The 16,388-nt window shown below is 35.9% G+C and overlaps 2 protein-coding genes across 2 annotated transcripts; both read left to right on the forward strand.

Moving 5' to 3' along the window:
• The first annotated feature begins 4,380 nt into the window (after nucleotides 1-4,380).
• Nucleotides 4,381-9,483, forward strand: LOC103941865 (kinesin-like protein KIN-7N). Its single transcript, XM_048588235.1, is given in 19 exon segments — nucleotides 4,381-4,486; nucleotides 4,489-4,569; nucleotides 4,668-4,757; nucleotides 4,839-4,957; nucleotides 5,057-5,170; nucleotides 5,249-5,330; nucleotides 5,437-5,504; nucleotides 5,610-5,675; nucleotides 5,814-5,956; nucleotides 6,031-6,133; nucleotides 6,231-6,311; nucleotides 6,418-6,486; nucleotides 6,571-6,630; nucleotides 6,748-6,900; nucleotides 7,063-7,359; nucleotides 7,517-7,600; nucleotides 7,715-7,873; nucleotides 7,954-8,212; nucleotides 8,912-9,483. Coding segments are annotated over 19 exon segments (2,541 nt in total). The 5' UTR covers nucleotides 4,381-4,425; the 3' UTR covers nucleotides 9,364-9,483.
• A 3,835-nt stretch (nucleotides 9,484-13,318) lies between these two features.
• LOC103941869 lies at nucleotides 13,319-15,280 on the forward strand. The gene is made up of 3 exons (XM_009352065.3): nucleotides 13,319-13,984; nucleotides 14,130-14,244; nucleotides 14,432-15,280. Exons 1-3 carry the CDS (start codon nucleotides 13,361-13,363, stop codon nucleotides 14,974-14,976), a joined length of 1,284 nt encoding a protein of 427 aa, XP_009350340.2. The 5' UTR covers nucleotides 13,319-13,360; the 3' UTR covers nucleotides 14,977-15,280.
• Nucleotides 15,281-16,388: the final 1,108 nt, after the last annotated feature.

The following is a 16,388-nucleotide window of genomic DNA, read 5'->3' on the forward strand; positions in this document are numbered from 1 at the left end:
ATATGTTTGGGTGCAACATCTTTTATTTTAGGGCAATTAAGAATAAGGGAAAATTAATCTTTGATCTTATTCTTTACAGCTTGCTAGCTGGAGCATTTTAGATGTACAACTTGTTTCTTAACGATTGGATAATATAACTATGGTATATATCATGTATATGTGTGGTATATATTAGGCTTGCGAACTTTAGAGAGATGTCCATTCGAAGGAAAAGCAGTGCAACAGTACTATACGTTACTTGGAAAATAAAAGATTAATATCGAAGGAGGAATAGTGTGGAAGATTCTCAATTCTCCAGAGACATGCATTTCCTTCCATATATTGTATCTCACATTTTGCTTTGCTTTTAGCTAGCGCATGATGATTCACTACTTTTTAACTTTGTCCCATTACTTGTTGGGCAAAGCGGCAACTACGCACCGCAGCAGCCTAGTTGATGCGATCGACATGCTAATGTTAGAGTAAATTGTATTAATGGTTTTTGAACTTTAATTAAATTTGAGCAATGATTCATCAATTAAAAATTCATTATTATTGGTGTCCTTCAACTCATTAAAATGTGTAGCTATGGTCCTTTTCATCAACTTCGTCAAAATTTTGTCAAAATGAGTTATGTTGGAATGACAATTGCTACAATTAGGGTCCCTTAACTTATCAAAACGTGTAGCTATGGTCCTTTTTGTCGACTTTGTCAAAATTTTGTCAAAACGAGTTATGTTGGAAGGGCCATTGCTACAATTTGGTTAAAGTTGAGGGACCATTGCTCGAATTGGGTTAAAGTTGATGGACAATTTCTACAGTTGGATTAAAGTTGAGGGACCAATGACAATAAATTTTTAGTTGATGGACCATAGTTGCACGCACATTTTGATGAGTTGAGAGACCAATGTTAATTAATTTTTAGTTGAGGAACCATTGCTCCAATTGAGTTAAAGTTAAAAGACCATTGCCACAATTTACTCACTAATGTTAATGTTTTCTGTGATTAGTTTTATTTGGCAAACAAGAGTATGTGATTTTTCTAGCTCGCGTAGACATCTGTACTTGTTAAATGAAAACTAGTTAGTAACTTAAGATAGCGCTATTTATTTGTCTGATTTGTTCTACAAAGTAATCTCATAGTCTGATGAAGTGTTTGTTTTTAAGGTTTCATTCATAAATCATTATTGCAAAAATTCATTGAAAATAGAAATCACTGATGAAAGTGTTCTCGTGCAATGCTATGAATTTTAAAACCGTATAAAACATGTAGAAAGTTATAAATATATATACACCCAAATCGTAATCGAAATATGCACGCAACATTAACGAAGTTTGAAAGGAATATTATTTGCATTCTTGTCAATCTTCTCATAGTAAACCTTCACTCTGAACACATTTATTATTGGGAAGCACAACCCAAGAATGGTAAATGAATTTAAGTTTATTTGTATTCTTGTCAATCTTCTCATAGTAAACCTTTAGACCAAAATCATCTCTAATTATATACGTTACAGTTTCTATGTGAGTTAGGAATATGCTGGTGTGTAGAAGATGAAGACAAAGCACAATCCAATTAACATGAAAACAAAGGGAATTAATATTTAAAAAGTAGAACCAACAGATGGTGAAAACTTGTGAATTTACAGTGGTATGGCAGGTGAGTGAAAATTTGTGCAGCAAGTCTACATGGTTGGAGGGCAGTGAAAAATTGATCTAAAATGCGGCTAAGGATGATGACTCTTCCAAACTGAAAATACGGTGAGTGGTTCCAAACTGAAAATACGGTGAGTGGTTCGCAGGAAGAGAGAGATGGACTTTTGGAGAGAGATTGAACATATGAGAGAGAGAAGAAGAGAAACCAGAGTGCATCGAGAGGGAAGAGAGAGGAAGAAAGAAAAAAATATTCAGCAAGGACACAACCGGGATTATTGCAAAAGTGTGAGGGCAAAATTGAAACAACACTGTGCTTATGAACAGTATTTCAGTTATTTTTGGGCTTTTATATATATATATTAAATTTTGCTCTTTAATTATTTTTGTGAACATCTCATTATTTATCGACAGCACAGGATTCGTCTACTTATCAATTCAGGGTTAAATAACTAAACATGGCTTTTGATTTGGATCATTGAAATTTTATCCAACGGCTATAAACAGAGAATCTCTCTAAAAGGTATAATAATTATAGTCGTTGAATAAAATTTCAAATACTTAATGAGCTTAGTCAGGAGGATCCTTATTCTTTACTCACGAGAGAATCCTGATTCTTCCGAAGCCATGGGAAGTCGGAAAGTGTAGTCAAGAGAGTTAGGCCGCTACCATAAAAATAGATGTGTGTGCGCGTGTGGTTGATGGATAAAGAAAAGGTGCATGGACAAAACATACGTCGACCTTCTATTGCATGCAATTAATCTTGTTGTGGACTCTTTCAATCCAGATGCAAGGAATGGATTTGAACTTTTGGATTTGTAGCCCCCATCAAATCACCAAAGATCATTCCGGAGAGAAAATTAAAAAATAAACAAAGAAAAAGAAAAGGAAACCCCCTAGCTAGGCCGACCAATTTGATTAATTCAACTACATAAAAAGAAAAAGAGATAATTAACACTCTCTAATGCATGTTTAGTTGATCATTAATCACTTCTTGGATGTGTTAATCCTTCAAACTCCGGAAAATGGTAGAATCTAAGAGCACTGTATCTACTATCTCTGTTGTATATATTGTCTCTTTCGTGACACTTACTTTCTTTGTAAGTTGTTAAAACCAAGTTACGTATCAAACAAAATATTATACTGTTCTTAGATGTTGACAACTTAATTAATTAACACATGCACAAATAGGTTGGTAGTAATTAAAACAAAAGTAGTGAAAAAAGTTGGTGAAAGTAAATTTCTTTTTGACTTCTTGCAAAGTATGCATCGTTCATGGATATATTGTTGGATTGGGAAATGCAAGGCAGGTTATCAATTTAAATTATATTTTATAAATCATATAATATGATTGTTGATGATTTAATTATTATTTAAATGTTACTTAACTGTGCTTATTTTTTTTATTAGTAACACATCACATGATTTACAATGTAATAAAAAAAAAATCTTCTATCTGGCATTACTCTTTTGAAATTGTAGTTCATAGTTTGGATAATCATGAATCTTCATCTGAAAAAGGAAACCAGATTATATTCCATATATATTCAGTCTCTTTGATTCTTCCTTCTTCCTATTGCTTTCTTCCTCCTTTTCTTTTGCAGTCAATCTTACAATTTCTTATATCTAGTGGATAGCAAAGATACTTTTTTGACGTCGGGCCAAAAAAATGGACACGTTTATGTCGACTTATCCAAAGTTACGACACTATAGACTTACATTAATTTGAAATGATAATGCAAGTAGCTCAATCGATTAATAACATTTATTCTTGAATATGAGGTTCGAAGTTCATTACTTCCTCGCCTAATATCATTTGTATAACAAGAAAGAAAGAAAAAACAAAGCGCTACTAATTTGTGCCATCTTAAGTGGCCACTCCATCGACCACCTCTCTACCACAAGAGATTGTACTATAGATAGGGTTATAAACAACTCGACCCAAATTTAATATCATTATACTGAAGTTTAGCTTGTTTAATTTTATTTCCGACCTTAAATTAAGTTTGGCTTGCTTCTTACACGAAACGAGCTTAAGCGAATTTAAACAACTCAAGCTCGATACCAAACTCAAGTTGTTTCGAGCTTTTGAATATAGTAAGTTGGTTAGCTTTTGTAACAAAATTCGCAACCTAGTGACACATTTTAATAATATCATAGGTAACAAAGTTTCAAACATACTACTCTAAGGTAGTCATCTAAACGTCTTATCTTTTTTGTTGATTGCAACCTAGTGGGAGGTTAGATCATCACGTCTATGGTTTCTTTTGAAAAAAGAAAAAAAAAATAAGGGTGGACATAATATAAATATTCGTTTTAGAAAAAAGTACAAGTGAAACTTAGAAAGGTAAAAAAGTAAATATAGTCTTTCATTCCAACCATACTTTCTTGAATATAATATAATTTAGCCTCGGACAAAGAGAGGGACTCACACTCACACGGAGGGTTGGATTCCATTGTGATAGACTGCTGCATACACAGTACAGATGAAGCCCACAAAAGGGCAACCTATTGGGCTTCATTTTTTTATTGCATTTGGGCTTCAAACTAGAGAGCCCAAAATTGTATGGGCTTTTCAGCATGGATCGGGCTAAAAATTATTTTTTATTTTTTGGTTCGTCATCCAACCGTTGAAATCTGCACTGAAAAATTATCAATAAAGGGCATTTTCGTAAACCGAACGAAATTCAAATTAGAACTGTTCCAAAAGGAAGAGAGCATTTGCCGCCTGCGGAAGTTGAATTCCATCAGTCCTTCTCAGACTCTTCGAGAGAAACAAAATCGACGGCTTCAATGGAGAAGATCTGCGTGGCGGTTCGGGTGAGGCCTCCGGTAACTCACGATTCCTCCATCGGAGCTTCTGGAAGGTCGACGACAACCGCATTTCGCTCCACAAGTCCCACGGCACGCCGATCTCCGGCATCTCCTACGCTTTCGGTAAGCGAGCACATGAGAGTTCGCGATTTGATTCTGATTTGTTTTGGTTTGGTTTCGGTGTGATTTGGTTGAAAGAAATGTGGTTTTGTTGTTTGCAGATCATGTGTTCGATGAAGGTTGTACGAATTCTAGGGTTTACGAGCTTCTCACTAAGGACATTATTCACGCCGCAGTTGAAGGATTCAATGGTATGTGAAAAGATCGAGACTTTATTAGCTCCGTTTCGTTGGTGTTTTGCGTTTAATGATGTTTGTGTGGAATGTTTGCAGGAACTGCGTTTGCTTATGGGCAGACCAGCAGTGGGAAGACTTTCACCATGAATGGTTCCGAAACAGATCCGGGTATCATTCATCGAGCTGTTAGAGATGTCTTTGACAGAATCCAGTTGGTAATGAGCTATAGAGGTTCTCTTAATTTGAAATTTGATTTTGGCTAGATTAAATTTGATGCTTGCGGTATTGAATTTGATGCAACTTTACGTTTCCAGATGTCCCATCGGGAGTTTCTGATTCGAGTATCCTACATGGAATTGTACAATGAGGAAATTAACGACCTTTTTGCAGTAGAGAACCAGAAATTGCAGATCCATGAGAGTTTGGAGGTTGGCTACACCGACCCCTTTCACAAATTTAGTTAGCTTCTTTTAAGTGAACTGAATTCACTGATTTTTCGCATGCAGCGTGGCATATTTGTTGCTGGCCTCAGGGAGGAAATTGTCAGTAACGCTGAACAGGTGTTGAAGCTCATTGAATCCGGAGAAGGTTTGCACTTGGAAACCAAAACTTGAGTTTCTGGGTTTTTTGTTCCTCTATGCTTTTTTACTTGAATATTCGTTCTTACATGCACCTGCAAAAATGTTAATTACAGTTAATAGGCACTTTGGAGAAACGAATATGAATGCTCGGAGTAGTAGATCTCACACAATATTCAGAATGGTATGTCCATATTAATATATTATACTTTTCCATGTAGAGCCTCCAACTAAATTTTGGATTTACTACTAACTCCCAAGTAATGGTTTCTGTATCTCATGAGTTTAGGTAATTGAAAGCCATGCGAAGGACACTACTTGTTCAAGTACTGATGCTATTCGTGTCTCAGTCTTGGTTCGTATTCTTTCTGCCATTCTCTATCAAAGTTGATAAACAGTTCCAGATGATTTGTTCTCTTATGCTTTGCAGCATCTTAATTATTTATTTCCGACTCTGTGAGTGTTGTCGTTAAATTTTAAATGATGGGTGCAGAATTTGGTAGATTTAGCTGGTTCTGAACGGATTGCCAAAACTGGAGCTGGCGGAGTACGTCTGAAGGAGGGAAAGTACATAAACAAGAGCTTAATGATTCTTGGAAATGTAATTAACAAACTTAGTGATGGCGCAAAAAACAGGTATTTATTTTGCTCTTGGTAAATCATTTTTAGCTGAATGTGAGCTATTTTTGCTAATGATAACTTCTGTGCAGGGGTCACATTCCTTATCGCGATAGTAAGCTTACCCGTATACTTCAACCTGCCCTTGGAGGCAATGCAAAAACTTCAATTATTTGTACTATAGCACCAGAAGAGGTATCATATTAGTGTTCACCTGGTAATATAATTTAGTTTAGCAGCATAACTGAATGCTATATGTATTATAATCATAATATGTTATGGATGCATTTAGGTACACATTGAGGAAACAAAGGGGACCCTTCAATTTGCTAGCAGAGCTAAGCGCATCACTAATTGTGCTCAAGTTAATGAGGTATGTTTCTTCTTGGGTAGTATATTCCAGTGCTAATTAGTTCAAGATTTTAGCATCTCATACAGGAAATTTCTAAGCGCATCACTAATGATCAAATCTATTGCAGATTTTGACAGATGCAGCCTTACTGAAGCGACAAAAACAAGAGATAGAAGAGCTTCGTATGAAACTTCAGGTAGAACTATCTCTTTTATTTTACATGAAAAGTTAGACACAAGCTCACATAACTATCTTGTCTTGAAAAAAAATAAATTATCAGGGATCCCATGCTGGGGTGCTGGAGCAAGAAATACTGAAGTTGCGAAACGACATGCTTCAGGTATGGTATTTCCCCGCGAACTCTCCATATCTAGAGTTTCATCTGCATCACCCACCAACCATTACTTTTGCTTCTTTTACATTTAGTCAACTTAGGTGCTAACTTTCTATGATTCAGTATGAACTAGAACGCGAGAAGCTTGAAATGGAACTGGAAGAGCAGCGGAAATCACATAAACAACGCGAACAAAGCATCAGGGACCAACAGATGAAAACTGACAATCTCGGTAGTCTTTCTACTACTTCAGACTTTGAGAGAAGTTCTAGTCAGGTATACCTCTAATGCTTTGTTATATGTTGTGCAAATATGAGTTCTAACTTACATGTTTCATGTTGTTTTAGGGTCTTCGGGTAGTTCTGTTTGTTTGTAGTGCATGTGTGTGTGTGTGTGTGTGTGTAGGTGAGGTTCTCATATCCATAAATCTTTTTATAGGCACAAGATTCTGGGAGACAAAGCCTTAAGGAAGTTAGTAGTGACAGCAGTAGTAAATCTCAAGGAGATATCTTCAGTACCCCATCTAATTTCAAGGCAGCTCCCCATTCCTTCGTTGTCAAGCGATCAAATTATTCACAGTTGCCCAGCTTTAGCCCTCTTCCAGATGCTTTTAGCAACGTGGTTGATGAAGACACATGGTTTAAAATGAACAAAGGTTTCATAGCTGACCTTGATTCCCTTCAGATAACTCCTGCGAGAAAAGTTCAATCCTTTCCGCCAAGTGATGAAGCTCCCGTGAGTTTAATTTTACCTACTAGTCTTCACTTTCAATATCTTTCCATTTTAAAACTTTGAGAAGCTACCATTCTCATCCTATTTTCTCGTTTTGCATTTGCTTGTCGGACATAAGTTTTATTAGTTTTTTTTCACTTATCTCATCAATTTTTTCTAGGGCTCAAATGAGAACTACAAGCACGAGGTCCACAATTTGAGGAGACAGCTAGAACTTGCTGTTGAAGAGAGAGATGATCTCAAGGTTAGTATATGGCATATGGACTTGGATATTGTAGTCCAACTTTAGAGTTTAAAATGCACAAATTATACTTCTGCCTAGATTTATGGATTTCTGTTTTGATACTTATCTGTGTAGAGGAAACATGCCGAACAAGCTGTACTGAATGATCAATTAGTTCGGGAAATATCTGAACTCCAAAAAGAAGCACAACTAATTCGAGACATCCCTCAAAGGCTTTGTGAATGTGCGGCAACTTGCAAAGATATTTATGTGGATGTTTTATCAAAGACTCAGGTTATAGCTGTTTTCCATTTTGAGCTCCCAACTTTTGTTTCGTGTTACACAATTTAGTAACATTACAGTTATCTGGACAGAGCTTTATATCTGATGAAAAATCTTCTGCGGCAACATTGCTTTCGAGCATAAGTGAAATTGGCACAAGCCTCTTTACAACTCTCGAAGCCCAATTCTCAGCGGCATTTGATGAGGACCAAGGAGTGTTCTCTAGGAATAGTTCTCTAATTGAAGAACAGCGCAAAATTCTCTCCGAGAGGTTGAACAGCACAATCAAATTGTTTGTGTCATCAGAACCATCAAGTCTTGAGAATGAGCAAGTGAGAAATTCGCTATGCTGCACGTGAATACAAGGTAGCTGCCTGGTCACAACTAAAAAGATATTTTCCATTAGTTATGATTCTATTCTCTGCCTTGCTGTTGAAGATTTGTTACATGTTTTTGAATCATGTTGATGCATAAAGTATTAGTTACAGGGGAGTTCTAAACGGTATTTTAGAATTTTGTGAATACTTGGGGGTTTAAGCCAAGTAGTGACGAAGGGCGGGAAAATGGGTTAGGATACAAGAATAGGAACGATTGCTTCCAATGTAGGCAAGGAAACTCAAATTTTTGTGATATTTTGGGAAACTATCTATGTATAGGAATGATTCAAGCTGCTATAATCACTTATTATGGTTCATATTTATATGTATATGTCTCCTTTTCAGAGTCTTTCTTGCGTTTTACTTTTATGTGCACTCTGACATGCTAAGTTTTAGCTGAACCCACAGAAATCATGAAAGAACCAACTTTAGTTGGGTTTGGGAGAAAAGAGAAATATACCTGGACATAACATTTTACGGATTTTAATCAAATATGTAACTTTTTCACTAAAGGAGCTCTAAAAGGCAATCAAACACGTTTCGGTGTCCCTTTAGTCCTCATTTATTGTTTGTTTAGTGAAAAAATGTTGTGTGTTTCATAGAAGATTTGTCAAAAGTTCTGTCTGGGTATAGTTCCCAGGAAAAACTAGAGTGGCTTTGTTATAAGTTAAAGTTTTTGTGATAAAGGACTGTGCAAGGGGACGAGAAACTGCCTGTTGGGAGGAAAAACTAAGCAATGAGCTCAGCACTATCAAGGGAAGATACCATGGCCTGGAGGAAGAGCTAGATTCGAATAACCAGCTTCTAGAGAAATCCAAGCAAAGATATGATGCCTTCGAAGCTGAGTTTCGGCTTTTGAAAGAAGAAAGAGATTCCTTGCACAAAAAGGTATCTGAATCATCTCAAACACTTGCTCTGGTTACTGACCAAAAGGAAAATGTTATGAAGGATCTGAATCACGAGTTACTGAGAAGGAAAGACCTTGAAGAAAAAATCGAACAGTTCCGTGTCGCTTTTGGTTGCCGGAAGACATCGCTCATGTCTTTCCACAGCGAGTTTAAGTCGAAGATTGAGAGTTTGAGAGCCAACAATCCAGTTTCAGTACCCAAATCTGTTGGATGCTGAAGATTATCAAGTGGCCTTATTTAGTAATATTTATGTAAGCTGTAACGTTTGTTTCTTTTCTATTCAGAACGACTTTTTCTAACTCTTGTGATTTGGTATCAATGTGGATTTTTAGAATGACCCCTTTAATTCTTACAATTATGTATTAGGTATTGAACTTGTTATTCATGTCAATCAAACATGAGACTTCTCGTTACTAATATAGCGAAACATCACAAAACTATAGTGTTGCTACATCTACAAAGATCGTTAGCTTGGATTTGCAACTCAAATTGTAGAGCACTTACCCACAATCTAAGAAAGAAAGAAAGAAAAAAAAATCATCTTCCTCCCCTTCATTCCGTACTTGAAGAGCAAAACAAAATGTCAAGGAGTTTCTACAATGGAATTGTAGTTCAGTTGGTTAAAAGTATTTACTTTGTACTCAAAGTCCCAAATTTAAATTCCTCTCCCTCAATATTGCTCATATAAAATAGATAAAAGGCATTTTAGCAAAAATGGTTCCTAAGATTGGATAACTCTTGTTTGGTCTATGAGATATTAAATTGATGGAACTGGTCCCTGAGTTTGTTTACAGTCAATCATTTTGGTCATTTCGTGAAAAATCTCCATTAAATACTGGCTAAAATGACAAAAATACCCTCAATTTAATCTTCAATGGGCCAAAATATTTGACAACAAAAACATATTTTTGTCATTTTATCCTTATTTAACGGAGAATTTTTAGTGGAATGACAAACGATTTACGATATACAAACTCAGTGACCAATTCTATCAATTTTAAACATCAAAAGACCAAACAAAAAAGTTATGTTAATTTCAGAGACCATTTTATTTAAAAATCCATAAAAATAAAATGGGAGTCCTGCGGTACTGTTCACTTTATTGAAAAATCACATTTTAACATTAAAAAGTCAATTATAGTACTATTCATTTTACCCTTTATTTTATTTTTATCGTTAAAACTTAAAGTTTTCAAATCCTTTTTATTAGTTTCCTTAAAAAAAAATTGTGGGGTTGTTTGAGTTTCATCTTATACTCCCCCACCTTCCCATTACATTACACCACGCTGGTAGTGCCATAGTGGGCTACAAGTAAAGGCACACCTCACATGTTAAGGATTATTCAAAAGGTGTTTAGCCCCAAAAGGTACAAGTAATTAATGCTTAATTAGGGTTGGAGATAAGATTGTGATGGAAATTGAGGCCCATAAACCATCCCATCATGAAAAGTCCCACCACAAGAACAACAAAAGGTCATAATTCTCTATATTTTTTTGGAAGAAAATCTATCACAACATTTAATATTTGAGGAAGTGTGAGCTTCTTTTAGGTGCAACAAACTCCATGATTTTACCTTAAATCACGGAAATGGGGCACTAATCAAATGATGGTCCTTAATCCTAATGATTGTCGGGAATTAATCAAATGCGGCATTCTCTTGTATTATGTGTAATTTGAGAACATATCTTCTATTTATACAGCACATCATGAGTTTGATCCCTGAAATTCAAAAAGTTAAACTGTTTTAACGAAGCCACCAACTGATCCCTATTTTAAAAAAAGAAAATATGAAAATTGGAATTCAATTGTTGAGTTTAATATATAGGTTTGTTGATTTTGAACCTTATATAATACGACTCTTATAGCTATGAAACTTACACGGTCACACCATTAACTAAGCAATGTTATAAGAATCAAACCAAAAAACCTGATTCCTATATATAGCGGATCTCACAAAATTCGTTGTTAAAGGCCTAGATATAATGTGTGCTGTTAACATGTGGAAGGCCTAGTTGTAATGTGTGTTGTCAATACAAAAATAAAATTAATTACGTGTAGCCGAAACAAAATCACGTCACATCACTTGATGTCGTATCTAACATATTTTTCTTTTTAGAAGGAGAGAGGATGGGAGAACGTTGCATTTGGTTAAATGAGATGGTGTTTTGGCCAACCATCCTAAATTATTAAATCAGTGATGCATGAAGCACTTAAATTACACATTACTGGTAATACTTTTCTTTGTTAATCCCCAAAATTTCCAAGGCGATGATACCTCAATTTTTTTTCATTACATCATTTTTGTAATACTATATATTTTTCAGAAGCTACTTTTCCTCGTGATCTCCAAAGATTTCCACGCTGATGATGTCATTTGCATGATCTGTCAAGAAACTGTTTTTTTTTTTTTTTTTTTTTTTTGATATTGTTAGGAAGATAAAATTTATAAACTAAATGATGTGTCATTAAATGAAGAAATTTTTTATTGTGATAGAAACACGGATAGTACACCACGTGTTTTTATATAAGTGGTGGGAAATTTTACTTTTTAAGTTATTAACTTTTCAACACACATATCTCACCATTTGTATAATGATAAGTGATGTATCATCTCGTGTGCCGGTCACATTGAAAAATCTCTCCACTGATAGGAATAAACATGTTTATCAACGCTTAAGTAATAAACCAATTATTAACTTTCATGTCTTTTAGTTTTCAAAATTTTTTCTACAAATTTAATCTCTCAAATATTATATTTTTTTATCTTTCAAGATAAAATATAAACTAATCATAGAAAGATGGAGATTGGACATGTTAAAAAGACAAGGATTGAAAGTATAAGATGTCACACGATTAGATAAAGACATGGAAAAGAGGTTGGAATCAAAACTCGTTCCATACAGGAGACATTTTTAAATTTCCATTAAAACTGAATGATTTCATCGATACTTTCAATATATTGGTTAAATATTAGAGAAATATTTTTATATTTCGTTTAAATCAGTATTTGATATTTTATAAAGTTTCATTTTAAATTTCATCATTTTCATCTAAACAACCGATATCAATCAATATTTCCACTAACATTGATATTTTAAACACTTCACTTAACGCATATCTAAACTATGGTCACACACACACACACACACAGAGACATGTCAAGACAATATTTGAAAGATGTTGACAATTACAATACATGCCTAATACTCTTTTGTTGATTAGTGTGACATATTGTACTGTTATATTTTTATCTCAAACACTAATTACACGGAACGTTATGACATGTACCGCTATCTCATGCAGAAAGAATTACATTCAAATTTTGGCTCTTGTTACATCAACTTTTAACTTCTTATGGCCACCAGTCACAACAACAATGGGACCATCCATTCGGGAGAAAACCATAGAAGATAGATACGAATACAACACAACATTGAAATTTATTATTTAGCAAAAAAAACGTGAGGGGACGAGATTATATACAGTTGCAGAAGCAAAATTGAAAGGGTTGGTAAATAAAAAGAAAAAAAAAAACGTTGGTTTATTTTATTGTTTTTGGAAATTGGGCAGAAATATTATTTTTTACATTTCAATTGTTGAAATGATCAATTTCTCATTATGTCGTCAATGTCTGATTTCTATGCCGTTTAGATTTGGTTTCAAGTAATTTAGAAATTGAAAATTTTGATTTTCTAATCATTTTAGTCAATTTTCCATTTCTTTAACGTAAAATGTTCTATTCTAAGCTCTTCTAATTTAACGAATAAGAAAAATTAAGGATTACGAATGCGAAATGGCAAACATATTGATCTAGGTTAAAAGAGCACGTAAGACCTAACTTGCAACAAGTCAATACTATAACTTATTGGTCATAACCTCAACCAGTCAATAGATATGGAAAGCAATCAGATCCCTTCCTCCTAATCCACTAAGTTCAAAGATCCAGACCGTTGAAATTTGATCTAACAGCTACAAATAGAGGCTCATTTTAAAAGTTATGATAACTTCAACTGTTACATTAAATTTTAACGATCCGAATTCTCAGACTTGATGAATTAGAAGAAAGAGATCCGGATATGATCTCTTTCCAAAAGATACAACCTAGAGATATTTGAGCCCTCTCTCTCTCTCTCTCTCTCTCTCTCTCTCACATATAATAAATACCAACTTTCCTTCCTCTGATCTGGTTCTGTCAGTCCCAAAAGCTGACAAATATGATTTGTCCGTCTCAATTAACTTCAATCCAGAACCTCACCACCCTGTCTCATTTGCTGGCTTTTCCAGTTTGCACCCAAACTCTATCCCAACCCCTCCCCAACCTTAAGAGTTTTCCAATGGCTTCCACCCCCAAGCCGGTAAAACTTGCAGAGCTCCTCCAAGAGCAGCAAGAGCCCTTTGTCCTAGAGGTTTACCTATTTGAAAGGAGTTACCTGAGAAACACCTCGAGTACAAATAGCAGTTCGAGGATTACAAGTAGAACTTCTAGCAAGAAACTCACCAGATCATCCAGTTGGGGTAATCTCAGCTGCCATAAAGTATTGAGATCTGTGTGTAACAAGCTTGGTTCAAGACATAGTGAGACAACAAGCACTAAGGGTTGTGAAAACCGAGAGGGGAAGCCCAATGGTGGCGCCGAGACGCGGAGAAGAAGCCGAGAGAGCGGGGGGACGGATACATTTTCATCTGCCAGCAGTAGGACACAGTATGATTCGTGCTCCGAGGGCGAAAAAGAATCAAAAGAAGAAGCTCCCGTTTCGTTGCGAAATAAGCATGATGCTTCCTCACTTGCTGCAGACGCTACTCAAATTTCGGAATCCTGTAATATGAAAGAGAGAAAGGTAGGAACACCACTTTCCATACAACCCCCTTCATGTTATCGATACATTTTCGACAATATTGATAGTTTGGTAGCGGAAAATTTTCCAATCTCTACAAAAATGTTCATTAGATTTGCTTGCTAACAAAGCCAACAGGATGTTACAGATAGAATGGCTCAACGGACAATCATCGAAGATTCACCGTAAGCAACAAAACCCCGTTTCGGTACCAGAAGATGAACCGCCCCATGCAAACGCAAGTTCACCTCTTTATAACAACAGTTAGTCCCTCTCTCTCTCAGTCCGCAGACACGAGTTAGGCCAGTTGGTCGAGACCATGCACTCAGCTCCTTCACCCATATTCAAATTTTTATTTTCCTCACCGTTAATTAGAGTAGTTTAAAATATCGTCTTAATTACAAGATTTAAGTAATTTTATACTTGTGAATTTCTCTTCTGGCTAAACAGGGTATAAACTGCACACCATGTCTAGAGAGAAGGAAACTTCATGTCCATCCACTTATAGCTTCAACAAGATCATAGAAGACCCAAATTTATCATCTTCTCTCTGGGAACTACTTTTCCACCCGCCATTAGAGAAGCCAAGAGCCTCTGGAATTTCGGAAAAGCTCGAGCCTGTCCGGTCTAGCATCAATCCATCCCCTCATTTTGCAAAATCGAAAAGGGTGTTGCAGCAGAAGAGGCAGCTCCTGTTCGATTGCGTGAGGGAGATGACGGAAAATCACGCAAAGAAATCGAAAGAGCAGCAGCAGCATAACCCCAACGGATTTCTTGGAGCCGAAGAGATTGGGAAGCTGATTTATGAGAAGTTGGGGAGTTGGGGAGGTAAACAGGCTGGGCACGAAGCCAACGTCAATGTTTTGTTGGAGTTGGACTTGTTGGGCTCCCGTGAAGAATGGGATGATAGTTACCAAGAGAAAAGGGAAATTGGGTCCGAAATTGGAGACGCCATTTTAGAAGAGATCATCAAAGGCATTGTCTCTGAAGAGTGAAAAATAATTGTATCTGATGCCAAAGTTACTTGAGAGCAACCTCATCTCATGGAGACTACCATACACTCCCGGTACACCATCGTGACATCTTAGATCGGCCACATGACGATCCCTTATCGGTCTAGCATGCCATAGACATGTACCAAGAGTGTATGGAAGTCTTTATGAGGACTTCCGTGGCACAGCTGTGTCACTCGTGCTGATGATACAATGCCATGTGTACTTTTGCTAAATCTGTACATTTGAAGTATCTCCACATCACATTATAATACAAACACACTACGCTACTATGACATTCCCGTGCCTTGACAGTTCGTCTCCTACTATTTGATGGATCTTGCAGCCACTCATGTCTGTCCACATTATATTTGTTGTTTCCCAACACCAGTAATATTTCTGGTTACCACAACTCATATAGATTACTGCTTGGCTCCTTACAGTTAAGGGAGTCACTAGTTCAAACTCATATTTCACAAACTAACACACGTATATCGAAGTGACATAGAACAACAAAAATAACGTTTTTGTGCGTGTCAAACTGTAATTTATCTTAATGAAGAAATGATTGTTATGCAACAAACCAACTATTTCTCATCTGGATTTATTGCTAAGCAACACTTAGAGCATCTCCAATGAGCTCTTAACTAGAATTTAGAGAGGATTTAAAAAAATCGACTCCAATCATGCTCACTATCCACCATCTGTGATAGAGAATCATCTTGGAGCTCCTAAATGTATCAAGGGAGAAATGAACTCCTACTGACTCTCCGTACATAATGCTAACTATTTCAAAATTAAATAAATAAATAAATAATTTCTCTTGATTATTTATTGACTGATAGTGTTACGGCTCTTTATATTAGAGAGTATGATGTCACTTAGTACTACGGCCTAATGGTATTCCTCTTTACTTACAAGTGAAAGATCTCAAGTTCGATTATCGTCAAAGTAAATTTGAACCACATTATTGCTAACCTGTTGTAAAGCTAAACCACCCCACCCCCTTTCCTCTTTTGTAAATAATATCGTTTGTTCAAAAAAATAAAAAAATTACACACACGAGCCAATATAAATGCACACACAGACACAGCACATGGATTAGGAAGGTTAATTTCTTTTTCTGCAGGGACAAAAGAGAAACAAAAGCAAACAGCGTGACAGGAAGAGGCAATAAGCGTTTTAACCCATGGGGCAAACGAGTTGATGTAGATATCCGAACCACCACCGGCATATAACATTAAACCCCAGAATTATTCTGCCGAGTCTCTCTTCTCTTTGCATTTAATGTGAAAACTCAACATCGTTTGGAAGGCTGCCATACGCATCTATCACACGGTCCCAATAAGATTGATGCATATGATTCAGCTATCTTGCAATCGACAACACACGAAATTTACGGAACACGAGAAAAC

Source organism: the organism of the source record quoted next, unplaced genomic scaffold, assembly GCF_019419815.1.
Source record: "Pyrus x bretschneideri cultivar Hongxiangsu unplaced genomic scaffold, Pyrus_bretschneideri_v1 Contig28, whole genome shotgun sequence".
In the NCBI taxonomy this organism is placed as follows: Eukaryota; Viridiplantae; Streptophyta; class Magnoliopsida; order Rosales; family Rosaceae; genus Pyrus; species Pyrus x bretschneideri.

What these genes read in the sequence shown, in the direction of transcription:
- LOC103941869 (XM_009352065.3), top strand. Translation starts at nt 13,361, where the DNA reads ATGATTTGTCCGTCTCAATTAACTTCAATCCAGAACCTCACCACCCTG. An exon ending in GTAATATGAAAGAGAGAAAG is followed by an intron (nt 13,985 to 14,129) that starts GTAGGAACACCA and finishes AGGATGTTACAG; the next exon opens with ATAGAATGGCTCAACGGACA. An exon ending in TTCACCTCTTTATAACAACA is followed by an intron (nt 14,245 to 14,431) that starts GTTAGTCCCTCT and finishes CTGGCTAAACAG; the next exon opens with GGTATAAACTGCACACCATG.